We start from the raw sequence: 23,235 nt of genomic DNA, 5'->3' as shown, positions 1-23,235 counted from the left end.
TATGTGTGAGTTCCGGTCTCCTTAACACGGTGGGTCTCCCAAAGACACCAATGCAATATCAGCTGGGTCTGGTTTACTTAGTTCATTGACTTTCATTGAACCAGAAAAAAACTGTGGTGTCTTCTTCCGTCTCTCGCTATAGCCTACACTTGGCTGTCTGAGCCATGGAGCAAATTAAAATAGGGGGTGCAAACTAATGTTTTTACATCTCCACTCTTTTTTACCAGCAAATTATCATAATCCATTGGATACTTTGTCCAATTTCACTTATTTTTTAGATAGTCTGAATGAAAACAATATATGACAATTTTATAAATAGTAAAATTGTGTGATATGATTGCATTTTACAACCCCCTCTCCACTCAAGATGAATGGTTTTGAGAGTCTGATAAACATCAACCCTCATCATGTCAACAACTCGTTTACCTGAGACTCATCTCTTGACAATAATTATTTTCACCTAATTTACAATTTCTTAACTGAAATGGTGCATTAGCTAGCTACGGATAGCATGCTAGCTAGTTACATTGACAGCTTTCAGTTGGTGCCTTATTTGTTGTTATTTCTCTGCAACATGTGGAAATCACCACAACGTTCCCACACCCAAATCCTGAATATGCATAAAGGCGTCAGCTTGCTTCAGTTCGGCTGGTGTCTCGGTGACCCGAACGAGTGTGCTTGCACTCCCTTAAAGCTGCACTATTCACAAATCGCTCCACCATTTCCTGGTTGCCAAAATTTGAATAGTTTGTCTAATTTCAGTTTGTGGCAAAACAAGAATGTATAGTGTAGAGAATCATTGTACCATCTAAGCCGCTGTGAAATATATTTTCCATAACCAATAATGTTGGTAGTAAAAGACGCAAAAATTTTACTTAAGAATGGGAAGCATATAGCGCATATAGGACAGATTTACCGCTTCTTAGACTTGTTTTCAATGAGAATGACAGATCTATTTCTATGTGAATTTGGTCTGGTTGCCCAAAAAGTTACATATTGCAGCTTTAAAAGACCGCTTGAAAAACGAGAAAGTGGCAATAGTACTCTTTTTCCATTTTGAAACGCCCTAAGCCAGTATACACTTCCTCAAAATAGTCCGAATTAAAGATAACTCAAGAAATCTGCCATTAATTTTTTACATTTTTGCAGAGGAGATCTTAAATCGCTCAATTTTACACCTAACAGTATTTCTCAATGAAAACATTTTCATGAGAGCGGGTAGTCTTTCGTTGAATGACAACAGACTGAAGAATCCCTACTGTTGCCCAATCACCGATGAATGGGCGTATACTTCGGCTACCGACTTCGGCTTGCCTCTAAATGTTTCTGTGTGCCTGAACAGCCCAAAAAACTTACTGAAGTCCAAAATGAACAAACATCACAAAATGTAATCATATACACAAATGATTCCAAAATATTTCAGCTGGAAAGCATGCGGACACCTTTAGTAGCCTACGTCAGCAGAGATTTGGATATATACAGTACCAGTCAAAGGTTTGGACACACCTACATGTACTCATTCAAGGGTTTTTCTTTCTTTCTTTTTTTACTATTTTCTACATTGTAGAATAATAATGAAGACATCAAAACTATGAAATATCACATATGGAATCATGAAATAACCAAAAAAGGGTTAAACAAATCAAAATATATTTTAGATTCTTCAAAGTAGCCACCCTTTGCCTTGATGACAGCTTTGCACACTCTTGGCATTCTCTCAACCAGCTTCACGAGGAATGCTTTTCCAATTGTCATGAAGGAGTTCCCACATGCTGAGCACTTGTTGGCTGCTTTTCCTTCACTCTGTGGTACAACTCATCCCAAACTATCTCAATTGAGTTGAGATCGGGTGATTGTGGAGGCCAGGTCATCTGATGCAACACTCCATCACTCTCTGTGGGTAAAATAGCCCTTACACAGCCTGGAGGTGTGTTTTGGGTCATTGTCCTCTTGAAAAACAAATGAGTCCCACTAAGCGCAAACTAGATGGGATGGCGTATCGCTGCAGAATGCTGTTTTAGCCATGCTGGTTAAGTGTGCCTTCAATTCAAAATAAATCACAGACAGTGTCACCAGCAAAGCACCCCCACACCTCCATGCTTCACAGTGGGAACCACACATGCGGAAATCATCCGTTCACCTACTCTGTGTCTCACAAACACGCGGCAGTTGGTACCAAAAATCTCAAATTTGGACTTGGACACTAGACTCCACCGGTCTAGTGTCCATTGCTGATGTTTCTTGGCCCAAGCAAGTCTCTTCTTCTTATTGGTGTCATTTAGTAGTGGTTTCTTTGCAGAAATTCGACCATGAAGGCCTGATTCACGCAGTCTCCTCTGAACAGTTGATGTTGAGATGTGTCTGTTACTAGAAAATATTAAAAATAAAGGAAAATCCTGGAATGAGAAGGTGTGTCCAGACTTTTGACTGCTATTGTATGTCTCCACCCTAACAATGGTCGTTGTCCACAGAGCAGAATGGCGGGCTGTCAAGCTCCAGCCTATTCCTCTCTTCTGATTGGTGGATACATCTAATTATTTTAATACTTTTAAAAATATTCGATAAGGGTTGTTTTTGTCAACCGCCTGTATTCAATGGAGAGAGATGCTATGCTACTAGCCATATGTCATATATATGCATAGCCATCTCGAGACAACTTCAATATAACTTGTTTTTTTCTCAAAGTTGCCGGGATGTCATGTGTCCTACTTATATCAGTACAAATTTATTTTACATTCTCTCATTGACCTCCATACAAAAACTCCTCGCTTGGTGAGCGAAATAAATAAAACACCGCCACCTGCTGGAGAAGACAGATTTTTGCCCCAATTGCCCCTTCGCCTCTTCCTCTCTGGCGTCAGTCTTTGAGGTGTTTACCACAGACCTTATTTTCAGCATAAATAAAAATCCATGAATTTTCCCATAGGCTTTGCTCAACGAACCATGGCTGAGTTAGTGCCTACAAAAATACGGGATTACTATTTCTCTCTATAGGTGAGGCAACTTCCTCTGAGGTGGGCGTTTAACCGAGGTTACCACTCTATACACGTTGACAGGTTATTAGCATTTTTGCTAGCTAGTTAGCATGCTAGCTCTGTTCTTTCAAGTGGTTTTTCAGTTAGCCACTTAGCTAACCTTTCTGACTGATATGTTTGTATGTTTAGCCAACCTGTTAATGTTATCAATGCCAGTAAATGTATTACGTTTAACTAGTTAAGCCATTTCTGTTACAAATGCCCTGTGTCTCCACTGTTTCACACATTATTAAACCTGCCAATTGCAACACATGCCTGTTCCTTGGAGGAAGTAGTGTGGTTAAGAGTTTAGCTTGCTGTTTAGTTGAACAAGCGCTCAATCGTTAAAGCAAGAACAGAACAGCAAGAGAGACAGAAACAGTGAGAGAGAGACTATAAAAAATAGATCTCTCCATGGTGCTCAAGTAAGTAAGCAGTCCTACACTCAGAACACACACACACCACACAGGTAGGTAAGTTAATGTCCACTCAGCAGTGGGGTCAGATTCAGAAAGTCTCAAATATCATCATGGTCGCGGAACCCTAAACCTCGTTAATAAAACATAAGTGTTGATTGGCCAGAGAAGCACTAGTGGAGTCATGTGATAGGACACAGCTCTGGTGTCCTGCTGTCACACCTGGGCTGAAAGCAGGTGAGGCGTTTGTGGGCTAGAGAGGGGAATTGGACAAACCCCACTAACAAAACAATACTGTATCTAGATAATAAACACAGAACAACTGTTTATACTGCCCAGGACTGTCTGTAAAATGTCTATACTATTGTCCTTCATTCTATTGACCTGGCCTCTCTGTCTCTCCTGAATGCTGCTGGTCGATGTGGCATTTAACTGGTCAGGCTATTGGGGGACAGCTCTTGTATCTGTGATGGTGTCCAATTCACAACCTTCTGATCCCAAGGGAGAAACACAAAACAGAAAACTGTCTAATAGAGAGAGCCAGAGAGTGTAGGACACCGTCATCATGTCTTACCCAGGTTGGATGAAGCTCGTCCCTGTGCAGCTCTGTCCTGCAGCTCCTCCGCTATGTCCAGCTGCTGCTGGTGGTACTGGCCTGCCCTCTCCAAGTCCTGGAGAACATATGGATAGTTATGGTGTGTGTGTGTGTGTGTGTGTATCAGTGCTTGACTTGGGATGAAAAAGGTGCAGGAGCTGTCTTTTTTTCACGCCGGTCCCATTAGACTATGTTCGCAAAACATTTCCAAATGACATTATGCTATAGCGACCTCTGATTAGTCACTTAAGGGTTTGTACAAGTTTTTGACAGATGGATTTTTAACCAAATTTCCATGACCAATAACCGGTGGCGTCTCTATGTATCCTCCATAAGAATGACAGCGTGAATTTGGTATTGACGCTAGAAGGCTGCTGGTTTCTGATCCCGTGTAGGCCTATTATCTCTTGCCGTTGTGCCCTTGATCAAGGCACTTAACCCCCCACAAAGTAGACTAAATGCACTGTTGGTGCTAATGTCTAAAACCCTCCACCTGGAGAGCTACTGGGTGTGCAGGCTTTTAATTCAGCCCATAAACACATACGATCTGCCTATCAAGGTCCTGTTGAGAAGCTGGTGTTTAGGCTACAATGTGGTGTGTTCGAGCTGGGCTCGAACAATAGCCTGCACACCCAGTATCTCTCCTGGAGAATTGTTGGCCACCCAAGTGTTACGCTCGTCGTCGGAATGAGGAGACCAAGGTGCAGCGTGGTAAGTGTACATCTTACTTTATTAGATGAACACCAAAAAAAACAATATAAATATAAATATAAATAGATATATATATAAACGACCGTAACGTTCTGCAGGCTACACAGTAACTATACAAAAATCAAGATCCCACAAACTAAGGTGGGAAAAAAGCTACGTAAGTATGATCCCCAATCAGAGACAACGATAGACAGCTTGCCTCTGATTGGGAACTATACCAGGCCAAACAAAGAAATAGATAACCTAGATTGCCCACCCTAGTCACACCCTGACCTAACCAAATAGAGAATTAAAAGGATCTCTATGGTCAGGGCGTTACACCTTGATATAAAATATTGCAACACTACAACCAAAAACACATCTTTTATACAATTATTCCCTCATTCAATGGATCAGGTATGAAACGGATAAGGTAGGTTACTTCGAAGCATGGTAACTAACATGTTTATTTATAATCTTTTATAAGCATAAAATATTCCAGTTTCAGGGGAGAATCATGCACAGCATGTCAGTTATTTGTCAATTAGGCTATTCTTAGAATATAGAGGGGAATCCCAGCTTTCCAATAATGGTCAGATTTATTTCTCAACAGTGCCGGAGGAAAGGCGACAACGAGTCAAAGACATTATTGCTTACAGCTAAATAGTTCACTAGTGAGATAATTAGCTGTAAATGTTAGTCAACAGAGAGATGTGCAGAACGGTAGGCCTAATTCTGATCACGGCTGACATGTAGATTTTTAAGTGATTGATAATATATTTTAAAAGGAAAACACAATACACCACATTCACAGAAGAGCTGCAAATAAACTTGAACAAAGCAGAATCAGGAAATGAATGCCCACTCTCAATTGCTATTTCAATGGAGATCCCGCCTTCATTACACTTTGATCAACCTTTTGTTTTTAGAAGCTATGTCTGAATCCGGGCCGGTGATAATCCACTTTGTTTTATATAGGAGCCGCTACGCCGCTAAACTGGAGGTGCTGTTACTGGTCAAGCACCGGTGTGTATATCTTTGTGTGTACAGTATGTGTGTGGTCTACTACCTGCATGCAGCGAGCAGCATGTCCCAGGCCGGCGTAAGCCCTCATCTCTATAGTCCTGTCCTCCAGCTCCTGAGCCAGCTGCAGCACCAGTGTGTGGTAGGACACAGCCTTGTCAAAGTCTCTCTGGCTGTGGTGGGCACTGCCCAGGTTACTGTACGCCCGCGCCTCCTCAGCACCATTACCCAGGGTCTGCAGATCACATCAGAGTATATACAGTTGAAGTCGGAAGTTTAAATACGTTTTTCAACCACTCCACAAATTTATTGTTAACAAACTTGGCAAGTTTGTTAGGACATTGTTAGGACAAGTCATTTTTCTAACAATTGTTTACAGACAGATTATTTCACTTATAATTCACTGTGGCACAATTCCAGTGGGTCAGAAGTTTACATACACTAAGTCGACTGTGCCTTTTAAACAGCTTGGAAAATTCCAGAAAATGATGTCATGGCTTTAGAAGCTTCTGACAGGCTAATTGACATCATTTGAGTCAATTAGAGGTGTACCTGCAGATGTATTTCAAGACCTACCTTCAAACTCAGTGCCTCTGTGCTTGACATCATGGGGAAATCAAAAGAAATCAGCCAAGACCTCAGAAAAACAATTGTAGGCCTCCACAAGTCTGGTTCATCCTTGGGAGCAATTTCCAAACACCTGAAGGTACCCCGTTCATCTGTACAAACAATAGTACGCAAGTATAAACACCATGGGACCACGCAGCCGTCATACCGCTCAGGAAGGAGACGCGTTCTGTCTCCTAGAGATGAACGTATTTTGGTGCGAAAAGTGCAAATCAATCCCAGAACAACAGCAAAGGACCGTGTGAAGATCCTGGAGGAAACAGGTACAAAAGTATCTATATCCACAGTAAAACGAGTCCTATATCGACATAACCTGAAAGGCCGCTCAGCAAGGAAGAAGCCACTGCTCCAAAACCTCCATAAAAAAGCCAGACTACGGTTTGAAACTGCACATGGGGACAAAGATCGTACTTTTTGGAGAAATGTCCTCTGGTCTGATGAAACAAAAACAGGTCTGTTTGGCCATAATGACCATCGTTGTGTTTGGAGGAAAAAGGGGGAGACAACAAGGACAACAAAGTCAAGGTATTGGAGTGGCCATCACAAAGCCCTGACCTCAATCACATAGAAAATTTGTTGGCAGAACTGAAAAACGTGTGCGAGCAAGGAGGCCTACAAACCTGACTCAGTTACACCAGCTCTGTCAGGAGGAATGGGCCAAAATTCACCCAGCTTATTGTGAGAAGACTACCTGAAACGTTTGACCCAAGTTAACCAATTTAAAGGTAATGATAAAAAATACTAATTGAGTGTGTGTATACTTCTGACCCACTGGGAATGTGATGAAAGAAATAAAAGCTGAAATAAATCATTCTCTCTACTGTTATTCTGACATTTCCCATTCTTAAAATAAAGTGGTGATCCTAACTGACCTATGACAGGGGATTTTTACTACGATTAAATGTCAGGAATTATGAAAAACTGAGTTTAACTGTATTGGGCTAAGGTGTATGTAACTTCCGACTTTAACTGTAAATGTTGATTTTATTCCATGCCTTTAACACAATACACTGAAAAGATTGAGTGAAATAAAAGACAGATTGAGAGAAAAATTATTGGAATTTCAATTCACTTCCTGAATTGTAAAATAATTGACCCCGACCCAGGTGCATGCATACATGTTTTTGTATGTATGCGTGTATGGTTCTTCATTAGTTAAATACCTTAGCTATATCCAGGTGTTGCTGATGACACTGCATAGCGTTGGTGAAGTCTCCCAGTGCGGTGTAGACAGCGCCCATATTGCCCAGCTGGCGAGCCTCTGACAGCGGGCACTGGGTCTGCCGTGCCAACAGCACACACTGCTTATGGCTGGCCAGGGCGTTGGGATAGTCCGCGATCGCTGTGTACACATGGCCAAGGCTGCTCAGTGCAGCGGACGCAGCCTAGAGACAAACACACACACACTCATTAGATTTGTCCTCAGCCCTTCAAACCGGCAACCCTCTGGTGACTGGCCCGCCTCTCTAACCTTGAGGCTACCATCGCACCACATTAACTGCCACAGGAGGCATCGTAGAAAGACACACGCGCACATACACACACACACACGATCTAAAGAAAACTAAACACAGTAGGAAAGATGAGGTGTATAATGATGAGTGTGTTTGAAGAACCTCAGGCTGTGGACATGCGGTGTCGACTGGAGAGGAGACTCAATAACCATGGCACAGACACACCTCAATGTCCTCCGCTCTAAACACACACACACACACACATACATACACACACACACACACACACACACTGCTTTCATTAGAATGGGCCTGTTCAAGCACCCATTCGTCTTGGTGACAGGTGTCTTATCGATTTGACACCTAGGATGCCTTTTAATGACTCTGAGCTCGGACACAGCTGTCCTCCACACACGCTAAAACACACACACACACACACACACACACATTGTATAGCATATTCGGAATGCGCATAAACAAGGTTAACATACTGAAAGGCATGGTTCATACAATACTAAACAAACAATGAACATTTAATAACATATACAACGACATGTGAACACACAGCATAACCATACAGCTGTACTGACAGCCAGGTCTGCAAGGTGTACATTCAAGTTCCCCATAATACAGAGACTTGCTTCTCATTCCTCCCCATTGTATTTTAGTCATGAACAGTGAGTGGAGCAGCTCAAGAGCAGACTTTGTTACATTGTCACATTGCTCTGACTGAGAGCAACTCAGCATGGCTCCTGAATAGAAGAAGGGGCAAGAGAAGGAGAAGTACACGATGGATCGCTCTCACACACACACACACACACACACCTCTCTGTCCTTGAGTTTCATGGCGAGGACCAGCTGATGTCTGTGATTGGTCAAAGCCTCCCTGTAGTTGACCTTGGAGAAGTAGGCAGAGCCTAGGTTCCCGTGAGCTCGGCACTCGCCTGATTGGTCACCTGGGAAGGCATGATAATGAGGTGGGTGTGGACATAAGGCTTCTTAGACTGTGTTAAATGTTCCAGTTCATTTGGGTTTGAAGCCTGCAGATTTCTGCTAATTCATGATGTAGTGGAGGTGGTTCCGTTAACTACCCTCACATGATGAGTAACCTTGCTTGAGACCTGATGACCATTGTTAGCTCACATAGCAATGCCTTGTCTTCCACTCAGTGGGTTATCACAGTCTTAAGTCACACGTACAGCGACATCTGTTTCTCCATCCATACCTAGTGTGTGTATGCGTGCAAATTGTCTGAGTGAAAGCAATTGTGAGTGTGTGTGTGTATGTGCATTTCAAGTGGTATTGTCACATGCACAGGATACAGCAGGTGTAAAACAGTACAGTGAAATGCTTGCGAGCTCTGTGTGGGTGGGTGTGTGTGTACCTAGCGTCTTGGCCACCTCCAGGTCTTGCTGCATGTATCCTGTGCTCTTCTCTGCGTTGCCTAGCGACCAGTAGGCTGAGCTAAGAGCAGAGAACACTGAACCTCGGAGCTTCAGAAAGAACCGAGAAGAAAGAAGAAACTCAATGATCATCACACACATAGAAACACACACACACAGACACAGACACACAAACTGCCTTGCCTTCAGAGAGCATGTGCCGATCTTTAGCCCCGCCTCCAGGACCACCACTGAGGCGCCGTGGTAACCAGCGGTCAGCAGCTCCTGACCAATCACACACACCACCACGAACGGACTCTTGTCCAGCTTCATCCTCTGCAGCTGATGGTAGGTGGGTTCTAGAGAGTCTACGGGAGACACATAAACACACAGCTATCGAAATGCATTTATTAATGTATACATTTGTTTTTGCAATGTTCATTCTATTACCAACACCGTAATGCAAACTTTAAATTGATATTATATAAGCTAAACATAAAAATTAAGTATATTTAAAAAAAAGTTATAATGTTACTGTCCCAACAACAACAACAAAATAGTTAAATACATGCCATTTTGTCCTTGAAACATTTAATTGAAATATAATTTATACGTTCCTATGGAGGAGTGCTTCTTCTGGGGGGTGCCGATATGGCCAACCACCGGCTTCAAAGCCTCTCACTGGCCAATACATAGTATCAACAATATATATCATTGACTGTACCCCAGAACGATCAACTATTGAGAGAACAAGGAATTTATAGAGGAGAGACACTGTGGAGGATCTAACGATGAGCTTCAGGGTACACACTTTCTTTCATCTATTTCTCTCTCTCTCTATTCATCTGTCAATCCATTATCTTCCTTCTTTTCTTGTTCTCCTGCCTTTCTTCTTTTACTTATTCCTCTTGAACTGTGTACCTCACAAATCCTATTTTCTTTTGACCAACTTAAGTGGCCTTTTCTATTAAAAACTTTGTAAGCATTCAACTTTCCAGCTGAAATATTACATTTCATGAAAATATTATGTAAATATCCTAAAACAAAAATATACACAAATAATACAGTATCTGAGGAAAATGCTTTAGAAAGGGGCACGAGACAGGGATGTCCTCTCTCCCCACTCCTGTTTGCACAGGCAATTGAACAGCTTGCAGAAACAATTATACAGGACCCAAATGTAACAGGTATCAGTGTTGGTAAACATGAATGTAAACTAAACTTATTTGCTGACAATCTCCTGATATACCTGACGAAAACGTAAAATTCAATGCCACCCATGTCAAAAATATTTTCGTAATACTTAAAAATTTCAGAATTTTTGTGGGGAAAAAATGGAAATAATGGCAATAGGGAAAATAACAACTATAGCAATCCTTTAAGTGGACTGGATATTACAGTGCCTTGCGAAAGTATTCGGCCCCCTTGAACTTTGCTACCTTTTGCCACATTTCAGGCTTCAAACATAAAGATATAAAACTGTATTTTTTTGTGAAGAATCAACAACAAGTGGGACACAATTATGAAGTGGAACAACATTTATTGGATATTTCAAACTTTTTTAACAAATCAAAAACTGAAAATTGGGCGTACAAAATTATCCAGCCCCTTTACTTTCAGTGCAGCAAACTCTCTCCAGAAGTTCAGTGAGGATCTCTGAATGATCCAATGTTGACCTAAATGACTAATGATGATAAATACAATCCACCTGTGTGTAATCAAGTCTCCGTATAAATGCACCTGCACTGTGATAGTCTCAGAGGTCCGTTAAAAGCGCAGAGAGCATCATGAAGAACAAGGAACACACCAGGCAGGTCCGAGATACTGTTGTGAAGAAGTTTAAAGCCGGATTTGGATACAAAAAGATTTCCCAAGCTTTAAACATCCCAAGGAGCACTGTGCAAGTGATAATATTGAAATGGAAGGAGTATCAGACCACTGCAAATCTACCAAGACCTGGCCGTCCCTCTAAACTTTCAGCTCATACAAGGAGAAGACTGATCAGAGATGCAGCCAAGAGGCCCATGATCACTCTGGATGAACTGCAGAGATCTACAGCTGAGGTGGGAGACTCTATCCATAGGACAACAATCAGTCGTATATTGCACAAATCTTGCCTTTATGGAAGAGTGGCAAGAAGAAAGCCATTTCTTAAAGATATCCATAAAAAGTGTTGTTTAAAGTTTGCCACAAGCCACCTGGGAGACACACCAAACATGTGGAAGAAGGTGCTCTGGTCAGATGAAACCAAAATTGAACTTTTTGGCAACAATGCAAAACGTTATGTTTGGCGTAAAAGCAACACAGCGCATCACCCTGAACACACCATCCCCACTGTCAAACATGGTGGTGGCAGCATCATGGTTTGGGCCAGCAGGGACAGGGAAGATGGTTAAAATTGATGGGAAGATGGATGGAGCCAAATACAGGACCATTCTGAAAGAAAACCTGATGGAGTCTGCAAAAGACCTGAGACTGGGACGGAGATTTGTCTTCCAACAAGACAATGATCCAAAACATAAAGCAAAATCTACAATGGAATGGTTCAAAAATAAACATATCCAGGTGTTAGAATGGCCAAGTCAAAGTCCAGACCTGAATCCAATCGAGAATCTGTGGAAAGAACTGAAAACTGCTGTTCACAAAGGTAAAGAAAATAAAAAATAAATGCTCTCCATCCAACCTCACTGAGCTCGAGCTGTTTTGAAAGGAGGAATGGGAAAAAATGTCAGTCTCTCGATGTGCAAAACTGATAGAGACATACCCCAAGCGACTTACAGCTGTAATCGCAGCAAAATGTGGCGCTACAAAGTATTAACTTAAGGGGGCCGAATCATTTTGCAGGCCCAATTTTTCAGTTTTTGATTTGTTAAAAAAGTTTGAAATATCCAATAAATATCGTTCCACTTCATGATTGTGTCCCACTTGTTGTTGATTCTTCACAAAAAAATACAGTTTTATATCTTTATGTTTGAAGCCTGAAATGTGGCAAAAGGTCGCAAAGTTCAAGGGGGCCGAATACTTTCGCAAGGCACTGTAAATACTTAAGATGTTTAATTGGCAACAAACAACAAATATCTAAAGATAACTTTATCCCATTACTCAACAACATGAAAGCAGATCTAATTAAATGGAACAATCGCCTCATAAATCTTACAAGTAGAATAAACCTTTTTAGAATGGCATGGTTCCCAAAGGTTTTAAATGTATTTTTGGTAATAATAATTACCCCACCGAAGACGTTATTTAAAAAAGTATACTCGGCCAAAACAGACTTCATATGGACAAATAAACTTGTAGAATAAATAGGAAAGTTTTACATGTCCCTAAAGCTGAGGGTGGTTTAAACCTTCCAGATTTGGAATTGTTTCAACTTGCAACCCAATGCTTTTCCTTGTGACATATTGTTAAATGCACTAAAGAGGAACAATGGGTATATATTGAAGATGCGCATGCTCATCCCCAGAATATTTTCACGTATCTGTTTTTAAAGGATGGAGCTAAGAACATTAACAACTTTGTAGTGTAAATAAATGTAATCGAAAATGTAATCTACGTAATCCACAAAAGTAATGAAGGCCATAAACAATAACTAGTAATGCTGCATACTCCAAGAAAGGTTCAAATCTCACCTTTCTGGTAAAAACGTGTTATAAATTGCTGTGGTGTAGTCACTTTTGAGGAAACAAGCTCAAGTACACAGTACAAATATGATAAAATATGAAAATAAGTAACATTTTATATTATATATTTCTTGTTCACTAAAACTGTATGAGTAAGGCTTGAAATTACTTGTTTTTTTCTAAATATAGTACACTGCTCAAAGAAATTAAGGGAACACTAAAATAACACATCCTAGATCTGAATGAATGAAATATTCTTTTTAAATACTTTTTTCGGGCCCTCATACCACCCTCATGGAGTCTGTTTCTGACCATTTGAGCAGACACATACACATTTGTGGCCTGCTGGAGGTAATTTTGCAGGGCTCTGGCAGTGCTCCTCCTGCTCCTCCTTGCACAAAGGCGGAGGTAGCGGTCCTGCTGCTGGGTTGTTGCCCAATCAATCCTAAGTGGACAGTTTGATTTCACAGAAGTGTGATTGACTTGGAGTTACATTGTGTTGTTTAAGTGTTCCCTTTATTATTTTTAGCAGTGTATAATAAATGTATAAAATGACTAACTATAAGATTTCACCTTCCTTAACTGTAAAATACATATTTGTATATTTTCTAAAGGTCTTTCTTGAACAAAACGTCTGCCCCATAGCTGCGAACATCTCAGAGCTATAGATTGGCTTCCTGAACTCGTTAGGAAATCACCTTTCATCTCATATTAATCTTGGCCGTCTATGACAAACAGTGTTTTTTGTTGAACATTTATGAATTATTTTACATTATTGGCTATAAATCGATCTCTGTGATGTAGGGTTCAGCCCGGAGTTGATGGACAGTCAGAAGAGCGAATTAAATGGTGCGTGGCACATCCCAGCTTCAAGTGGTGTCAGATTTCACCCCCTACTTCACACAGGCAGAAGAAACATACCCAGTGCTTTATTTGGAAATCAGGAGGTCCTGGAACATATAGTGAGTGTGAGAGGGGGGGTTATCTGGGGGGCTCATGAGACAAAAAAGTGACAAACACAATGTAGCAGCACAGCAGACGGAGTAAACAGCCAAGGATCCTACTATCTATGATGGTGTAACAGACAGCGCTCTCCAAGGTGCTGATTACGTCACTGCAGAACACCCACCATAAGTAGGCTATAGCCTATAGCATGCCCACATACTCGAGTATAGCTGTGGGGCTTACAAGTCCGAATGTCTTATAAGCCTAATTTTCAAGACATCAATGTACAGTGAAATTTTTAGACGTCACAACAGAACACCTTCCATATGCATATGCACACATACTATATGCATATGCACACATGCTATATGCATATGCACACATGGGCAGTGCTTAATTTGAGATGGATCCTGGCCCCTCTCAGATTTGACTTAGTTCGCTCTGGCACCTATTTGTGCGGTTCCAGCGCCTCTCGCGGCATGATTTATGAATTGTTTCACTGTTTGCACTATAAACATTCTAATAAAACTAATCAGAGTTAAATCAAGTTGCTTCCTCGTTATTCCTCCCGTCCCCCCAGAAAAAACATTACATAATATTGCGGGGATCCTTCTGTGTAATCATCCTATCCTGCCTCACTGTTTCCAGACCTGCTCTCTCATTTGTATATAGAGGCTATGGGGAAGGCCGGTGGGGTAAGTAACTGATCTTGGCACAGGTCTTGTCTTGCTAGTGGTGGTGGTCAGCTAGTGAAGAGGTCCCTTATACTCCTGTGTCCGTGAGAATCAGGGCTACCACTCAATGCAAGCCAATTTAATATATGGTGTCCACATTTTGATTTATAAATATCGGTCGGAACCGGTACTAGAACCACACAGGTCCTCAAAACAGTGGACTTCACATCTAAGTGGTTTTAAGGACACTATAACAACATGGAAGAAAATTAAATGGATTCTACAAGAACCAATATCACTCCCTAAAAACACACCCCTATGGAACAATCCTTGGATAGCTTTTCAGAATTCATCGATAAATTGGCTTTCATGGAAAACTAAAGGCATAGAAACCTTTAATGAAGCGGTAATAGGAAATACAATTATTTCCATGACAGAATTAAAAACCAATTTGGACCGACCAATGTAGACATTTTCAAATACAGGGGGGCAAAAAACTATCTAGTCAGCCACCAATTGTGCAAGTTCTCCCACTTAAAAAGATGAGAGAAGCCTATAATTTTCATCATAGGTACACTTCAACTATGACAGACAAAATGATAAAAACAATCCAGAAAATCACATTGTAGGATTTTTTATGAATTTATTTGCAAATTATGGTGGAAAATAAGTATTTGGTCACCTACAAACAAGCAATATTTCTGGCTCTCACAGACCTGTAACTTCTTCTTTAAGACGCTCCTCTGTCCTCCACTCGTTACCTGTATTAATGGCACCTGTTACATATTGTTATCAGTATAAAAGACACCTGTCCACAACCTCAAACAGTCACACTCCAAACTCCACTATGGCAAGACCAAAGAGCTGTCAAAGGACACCAGAAACAAAATTGTAGACCTGCACCAGGCTGGGAAGACTGAATCTGCAATAGGTAAGCAGCTTGGTTTGAAGAAATCAACTGTGGGAGCAATTATTAGGAAATGGAAGACATACAGACCACTGATAATCTCCCTCGATCTGGGGCTCCACGCAAGATCTCACCCCGTGGGGTCAAAATTATCACAAGAACGGTGAGCAAAAATCCCAGAACCACACGGGGGGACCTAGTGAATGACCTGCAGAGAGCTGGGACCAAAGTAACAAAGCCTACCATCAGTAACACACTACGCCGCCAGGGACTCAAATCCTGCAGTGCCAGACGTGTCCCCCTGCTTAAGCCAGTACATGTCCAGGTGCGTCTGAAGTTTGCTAGAGAGCATTTGGATGATCCAGAAGAAGATTGGGAGAATGTCATATGGTCAGATGAAACCAAATTAGAACTTTCTGGTAAAAACTCAACACGTCGTGTTTGGAGGACAAAGAATGCTGAGTTGCATCCAAAGAACACCATACCTACTGTGAAGCATGGGGGTGGAAATATCATGCTTTGGGGCTGTTTTTCTGCAAAGGGACCAGGATGGCTGATCCGTGTAAAGGAAAGAATGAATGGGGCCATGTATCGTGAGATTTTGAGTGAAAACCTCCTTCCATCAGCAAGGGCATTGAAGATGAAACGTGGCTGGGTCTTTCAACAAGACAATGATCCCAAAAACACCGCCCGGGCAATGAAGGAGTGGCTTCGTAAGAAGCATTTCAAGGTCCTGGAGTGGCTTAGCCAGTCTCCAGATCTCAACCCCATAGAAAATCTTTGGAGGGAGTTGAAAGTTCGTGTTGCCCAGCAACAGCCCCAAAACATCACTGCTCTAGAGGAGATCTGCATGGAGGAATGGGCCAAAATACCAGCAACAGTGTGTGAAAACCTTGTGAAGACTTACAGAAAACGTTTGACCTCTGTCATTGCCAACAAAGGGTATATAACAACGTATTGAGATAAACTTTTGTTATTGACCAAAATACTTATTTTCCACCATAATTTGCAAATAAATTCATAAAAAATCCTACAATTTGTCTCTCTCATTTTGTCTGTCATAGTTGAAGTGTAACTATGATGAAAATTACAGGCCTCTCTCATCTTTTTAAGTGTGAGAACTTGCACAATTGGTGGCTGACTAAATACTTTTTTGCCCCACTGTATATGCAACTTAAAAGTTTTATGTCATGAAATTTCGACCTGAAAGCTTTTGGACATCGGAGCAATGCCGAGGGAATCCTATTTGAGTCAGAAACAGATACTCATATGATAGGTAAGATATACAAAACCTTGCAGAGATCTCTTAGAAAAAAATATGAACTATTGGAACCAAGCCTTAAAAAGAACTGTTATGCAGTAGGCACAAGATGGAGAGAGTGTTGGAACATAACAATGGCGTACTGTATATAGAGAGGGAGTAATCAGGGAAGTGATATGGTCCAGGTGTACCTGATGATGAGGCGCAGGTGTGCGTAATGAAGTGTTGTCAGGACCGGTGTGTTAGTAAACTGGCGACGTCGAATGCCGGAGAGGAGGAGCAGGGGTACAGTTAACGAAAATCACCCTGATTACTCTTCCTTTATTTATCCCTCAGTAGCCTCAGTCTTCAGGCAGTATTGGTTTTGTTTACGTTCAGTACGCTACTCCTGTGTTGTTTATCTTCATGTTTCTCATTATCAAACTCACCTTCTGCACCTGCTTCCTGACTCAGTGCGTATACGTTATAGTACGCTTGATCCAGTATAAACTAAGGTAGATAATTTATTATGTAAGAGACAAAATGAATAAATTCTACAGCACAATGGCACAGTCATTTCTTAAGTGTAAAACTAATAAGACTCAATAATGCATGACTTCTGGGAGTGCTATAAAGTCCAAAAGTTATTGGCAGAGTTAGAAAGCTGGCTTTCAGAAGTTTTACTTATATTGAAGAAGTTATTACTTAATTACTGGAAGTAAAACGATACCCCAACGTTAAGAGAATGGAAGAAACAAATGCGTTATTGTTTAAATATTGAAAAACAATCTGGCTAGACAGAAACAACGTAACACAATTTGAAGTCATATGAGGTAGAGTATTACAAGCATTAGAAACAACATTGGATGTGGATATGGTGGGAACATGTGGGTCTGAGCAAGTGTGATGTCATTAATGTTTGTGGAAATGCATGATTTTGTCTATGTATTTTGTTTATGATTATTATATTTATTTTCCCTTCTTTTATCCTACTTGCTCTTCCTTCCTCATACATCTCTCTCTCTTTCTCTTTTCTTTCTACCATCTCTCCTTCTGTCTTTTCTCTTGGGGGCTTTGACACCTCCACGTGTTAGCCCGGGGGTATTGGGTATATAAAGAAATGATGGATTGTGGGTAAATGAAGGGATGATGCCCACTAAAGGAATGATAATTCAGTCTGATGGAAGCTCCTCCATCTGATTCAGTTTCTTAAACACACATGCTGTGTGTGTCTGTGTTTCTCTCACTAATATAAGTGAAACCGTCTGAGTCAGTATGATGTCTCAAGAAGCAGCTTTAATTACACTATATCTTAGCTGAAAGCACATATTATGACCCTGAGTAAAACACACACACAAATCCACATACATACTCACGCGTAACACAAACATGCAAAGACACACATCGCACCTCGTAGTGGGGACTTCATGGCAGCCTCAACCATGCCCACCAGTAGTTGGAGACTCTTGGGGTCCTGCGCTAGACCAGAGGCAAACGCTGCCAGGGCGTCGGCATGGCGACCAAGGTACTGCAGGGCCACACCCTGACGGAAGTATGCCTGATGGAGGGAGAAAGGGAGGAGAGGAGAAGAAGTTAGGGGGTAAGAGGGAGAAGAAGTTAGGGGGAAAGAGAGGGAAAGAGGGAGAAGAAGTTAGGGAGAAGGAGAGGGAAATATTAGATATACTGGACTTTCAATAGCTAGTTATCCTCTCATTTTGAGCTCTCATTTGGTAAAATAGATTGTACATGTATTAAACTATTTTTGTATGCATAAAAAGAAAGGAATTAAATAACTAATCAAATGTATATTTTTAACAAGATTGTAATAGTTATAATAATACTGTTGAGAGAAAGGAGATCACAGGAAACAATTAGCACTGCAGGACTACTGCTACTGACTGTGTGTGTGTGTGTGTGTGTGTGTATGAATGCATCAGTGTATAATCAAAACGGCCCACCAATACTATAACGTACCAAATTCACAAAATCAGACAGACTCTTTCTGACAGCAGGTAGAGTCTGGATCCCTCCTCCCTCCCCCTCCGATCTGTCAGTAAGTCTATTAGCATGTCTGGCAGCTCCCCCAGAACCCCATGAACCACTACTTTCGTATGTGACATAGCTATATCCCCTCTACCCCACAAGCCCACCTGCTGGAGGGACAGTTCAGGTAGAAGCAGACTGTTGCCGGGGTCCATCAAATTCATACCAGACCTGTGTGTGTGTGTGTGTGTGTGTGTGTGTGTGTGTGTGTGTGTGTGTGTGTGTGTGTGTGTGTGTGTGTGTGTGTGTGTGTGCGCACGCAGAGGATGCGCGCTGGATGAACAAGATGCTTCAATTACCGCTCCCATTAATCAAGGACAGATGGCAACGCAAGAGACAGAGAGAGAGGGAGAGAAGGACGGGAGAGAGGAGGGGGGAAACCGGGAGAGAAGATGTGAGAGAAAGGGGAAGAAAGAGAGGGAGGCAAGGGGAGAGAGAGGTGGGAGAGAGGGAAAGCATGAGAGAAAATGAATAAGAGAAAGAGAGGAGATAAGAAAGAGCATGCAGCGCAGACAGACGACAGGTTGATGTGTGTGAGACAGGGACTGTGCGTCAGCTGAGAGACACAACACTGGTACATGGTGCATAGCTTAATGTCTACCACAACTCACCGTCTTACTGCTTCACCACACCAATACATCTCCCCATTACCTTAGTGCAGTAAAACGACACAGTGTATTGAAACCAATTGCAGCTGAGACCAACACAGGGTTACTCACAGTCTGAGAATGAATGACTGTGTATACTGTGTTAGCATTAGAGATAAATAACAACAACAAGCATTGGAATACACTGAGTGATTCATACGATGATCAAATGTGAATAAATCATAGGAGAAGACCAATGAGTGGACTAACACAGTACAGATGGAGTCAAATATATTGGCACCCTTCCACAATTCACTGTTTCTGTGTTCACAAATGTACTTGTTTGATTTACAACTGCACATCTAAACTGAAATTCTGAAATTCAGATGTTTTACTTCAAAGTCAAAAATAGCCTCAATTCATATGAGGCGACAGTACAAAATGTCACCTTTTATTTATCTGTTTTTACGTTTTGAAGTGAAAGCACTTCATATACAGGTAAGTATTCAGACCCCTTGATTTTTTCCACATTTTGTTACGGTACAGCCTTATTCTAAAATGTATTAAATAAAAAAATCTGCACACAAACCCCATAATGACAAAGCAAAAAAACAAAAAAAAAACTGTAAAACATCCTTAAGACCATTCATGTGTGGGGTTGCTTGTCAGTCAATGGAGTGGGCTCACTCACACTTTGCCTAAAAACACTGCATGAATAAAGAATGGTACCAACACATCCTTCGAGAGCAACTTCTCCCAACCATCCAGGAACAGTTTGGTGATGAACAATGCCTTTTCCAGCATGATGGAGCACCTTGCCATAAGGCAAAAGTCGGGGAACAAAACATCGATATTTTGGGTCCATGGCCAGGAAACTCCCCAGACCTTAGTCCTATTGAGAACTTGTGGTCAATCCTCAAGAGGCGTGTGGACAAACAATACCCCAACAATTCTGACAAACTCCAAGCATTGATTATGCAAGAATGGGATGCCATCAGTCAGGAAGTGGCCCAGAAGTTTAATGACAGCATGCCAGGGCAGATTGCAGAGGTCTTGAAAAAGAAGGGTCAACACTGCAAATATTGACTCTTTGCATCAACTTCATGTAATTGTCAATAAAAGCCTTTGACACTTATGAAATGCTTGTAATTATACTTCAGTATTCCATAGTAACATCTGACAAAAATATCTAAAGACACTGAAGCAGCAAACTTTGTGGAAATTAATATTTGTGTCATTCTCCAAACTTTTGGCCACGACTGTACAGCTGTGCAAAGCTTGCAGCATCATACCCAAGAAAACCCGAGGCTGTAATCAATGCCAAAGGTGATTTGATAAAGTACTGAGTAAAGAGTCTGAATACTTATGTAAATGTGATATTTCAGGTTTTGATTTTTACAAAATTTGCTAAAATTGAGAAAAACCTGTTTTTGCTTTGTCATTATGGGGTATTGTGTATACTGTGGGAGAGAGGGAGAGAGACGGGCACCAGTTAGGAGAGAGAAGGAAGACTGAGCAAAACCTAAGTTATTTCTTTGATATATTTATTTTCTGACTTAGTAAAGTTGTTTTTGCGGACTAAAGCCTCCCTGTCTCTGTCAATCTCTGCACGCTCAACCCAACACCCCATGGTTTACCACAGTACATACAAAAACTATTTAACTTCTTATGGCTGCAGGGGCAGTATTGAGTAGCTTGGATGAAAGGTGCCCAGAGTAAATGCCTGCTCCTCAGTCCCAGTTGCTAATATATGCATATTATTCAGTATTGGATATTGGATCAGTATTGGATAGAAAACACTCTGAAGTTTCTAAAACCATTTGAATTATGTCTGTGAGTATAACAGAACTCATATGGCAGGCAAAAACCTGAGAAGAAATCCAGACATGAAGTGGGAAATCTGAGGTTGGTCGATTTTCAACCCAGACCCTATTGAATACACAGTGGGATATGGATAACGTTGCACTTCCTAGGGCTTCCACTAGATGTCAACCGTCTTTAGAAACTTGAATGAGGCTTCTACTGTGTTGTGGAGCCGGATGGGAGCTCTTTGAGTCAGTGGTCTGGCAGAGAGCCAGGTTCTGGTCACGCGCATTTCACATGATAGCGACCTGCATTCCATGGCTTCTCTAAAGACATAGGAATTCTCCGGTTGGAACTTTATTGAAGATTTATGATAACAACATCCTAAAGATTGATTCTATACTTAGTTTGACAAGTTTCTTCGACCTGTAATATAACTTTTTGAACTTTTCGTCCGACGATCGGCTGGACCTGCACGAGCGTTTGGATTTGTGTACTAAACGCGCTAACAAAAGTAGCTACTCGGACATAAATAATGGACATTATCGAACAAATCAAGCATTTATTGTGGAACTAGGATTCCTGGGAGTATATTCTGATGAAGATGGTCAGAATATAGGTAAGGGAATATTTATAATGTGATTTCTGATTTCTGTTGACTTCAACATGGCGGATAATTGTATTTATTTTCTGAGCGCTGTCTCAGATTATTGCATGGTTTGCTTTTTACTTAAAGTTTTTTTTAAAATCTGACACAGTGGTTGCATTAAGGAGAGTTATATCTATATTTCCATGTCTAACAATTATATTTATCGACATTTATAAGGAGTATTTCTGTAAAATGATGTGGCTTTCTGCAATTTTTTAAAATATTTTTTAAATGTATCCGTTATTTTACCAGGTAAGTTAACTGAGAACACGTTCTCATTTGCAGCAACGACCTGGGGAATAGTTACAGGGGAGAGGAGGGGGATGAATGAACCAATTGTAAACTGGGGATTATTAGGTGACCGTGATGGTTTGAGGGCCAGATTGGGAATTTAGCCAGGACACCGGGGTTAACACCCCTACTCTTACGATATAAGTGCCATGGGATCTTTAATGACCTCAGAGAGTCAGGACACCCATTTAACGTCCCATCCGAAAGACGGCACCCTACACAGGGCAGTGTCCCCAATCACCGCAATATCACCGGATGTTTTTGGAACTAGTGAATATAACGCGACAATGTATACAGAGATTTTTAAAAATATAAATATGAACTTTATCAAACAAAACATACATGTATTGTGTAACATGAACCCCTCTCTTTGGCTGGAAAAATGGAGTTGGTGGTGACCTAACTTAATCGTTTGCGGTGCTTTCGCTGTAAAGCCTATTTGAAATCGGACACTGTGGTGGGATTAACAACAAGATTACCTATAAAACGGTACAAAATACATGTATGTTTGAGGAATTTTAATTATGAGATTTCTGTTGTTTTGAATTTGGCGCCCTGCACCTTCACTGGCTGTTGTCATATCGATCGGGATTGCAGCACTAAGAAGTTTTTTTAATCAATTTTAAAATAAGGCTGTAATGTCACCAAATAGATAAAGGATAAAGTCAAGGGTTCTGAATACTTTCCGAATGCACTGTAACTACCCCCCCCCCCCCCCACCCCCCAATTTTAAGAAGTCATGAGTATTTGGACAAAATGTACTTATAGTGTATTAACATTTAGTATTTGGTCCCATATTCCCAGCACACAATGCCTACATCAAGCTTGTCACTCTACACAGTTGTTGAATGCATGTGCAGCTTGTTTTGGTTGTGTTTTGGATTATTAGATGCCAAGTTTGGTAGGATGATGGCACCAACCATCTTTCTGTTACCAATCTCTGCATCTGTATTGTTGTTCAAGTAAATGTGTTTCTGTGGAAATGGATAAAAGTGGTCCTTGTGCATAGAGTTATGTAATTGATCTCACTTGTGGTAAGTTGCAGGTGCCTACAAGATAAACAGCAAATTGCCATTCAACCAGTTTTGAAAAGAGAAAAAAAAGAAACATTCTTCTCCATTTTAAAGTGCAAGGGTGCCAATATATTTGACCGCATCTGTAACTGCTCTGAGTGTGAGTGTGTTCTCCCTTCAAACTACAGATACAGGTCACACACACACACACACATTTGTTTTACTATCCTTGTGGGGAACCAAAAATGCATTCCCATTC

General features: G+C 41.1%; 1 protein-coding gene across 2 annotated transcripts in view; it reads right to left on the bottom strand.

Annotated features, from left to right (window-relative positions):
• LOC109868481 (tetratricopeptide repeat protein 28) overlaps positions 1-23,235 on the bottom strand; it is a 101,100-nt gene that overhangs the window by 37,201 nt on the left and 40,664 nt on the right. For both annotated transcript variants that reach the window (XM_020458075.2, XM_031802767.1), the window contains 6 exons: positions 18,001-18,148; positions 9,204-9,569; positions 8,645-8,775; positions 7,529-7,750; positions 5,785-5,973; positions 4,005-4,101 (listed from right to left, as the gene is read on the bottom strand). In XM_020458075.2, coding sequence (XP_020313664.1) covers positions 4,005-4,101; positions 5,785-5,973; positions 7,529-7,750; positions 8,645-8,775; positions 9,204-9,569; positions 18,001-18,148 — 1,153 coding nt within the window. The remainder of the gene's footprint in view (positions 1-4,004; positions 4,102-5,784; positions 5,974-7,528; positions 7,751-8,644; positions 8,776-9,203; positions 9,570-18,000; positions 18,149-23,235) is intronic.

The sequence above is a fragment of the Oncorhynchus kisutch genome, linkage group LG23 (assembly GCF_002021735.2).
Source record: "Oncorhynchus kisutch isolate 150728-3 linkage group LG23, Okis_V2, whole genome shotgun sequence".
Taxonomy (NCBI): Eukaryota; Metazoa; Chordata; class Actinopteri; order Salmoniformes; family Salmonidae; genus Oncorhynchus; species Oncorhynchus kisutch.
This window is presented reverse-complemented; position numbering and strand designations above follow the sequence as displayed.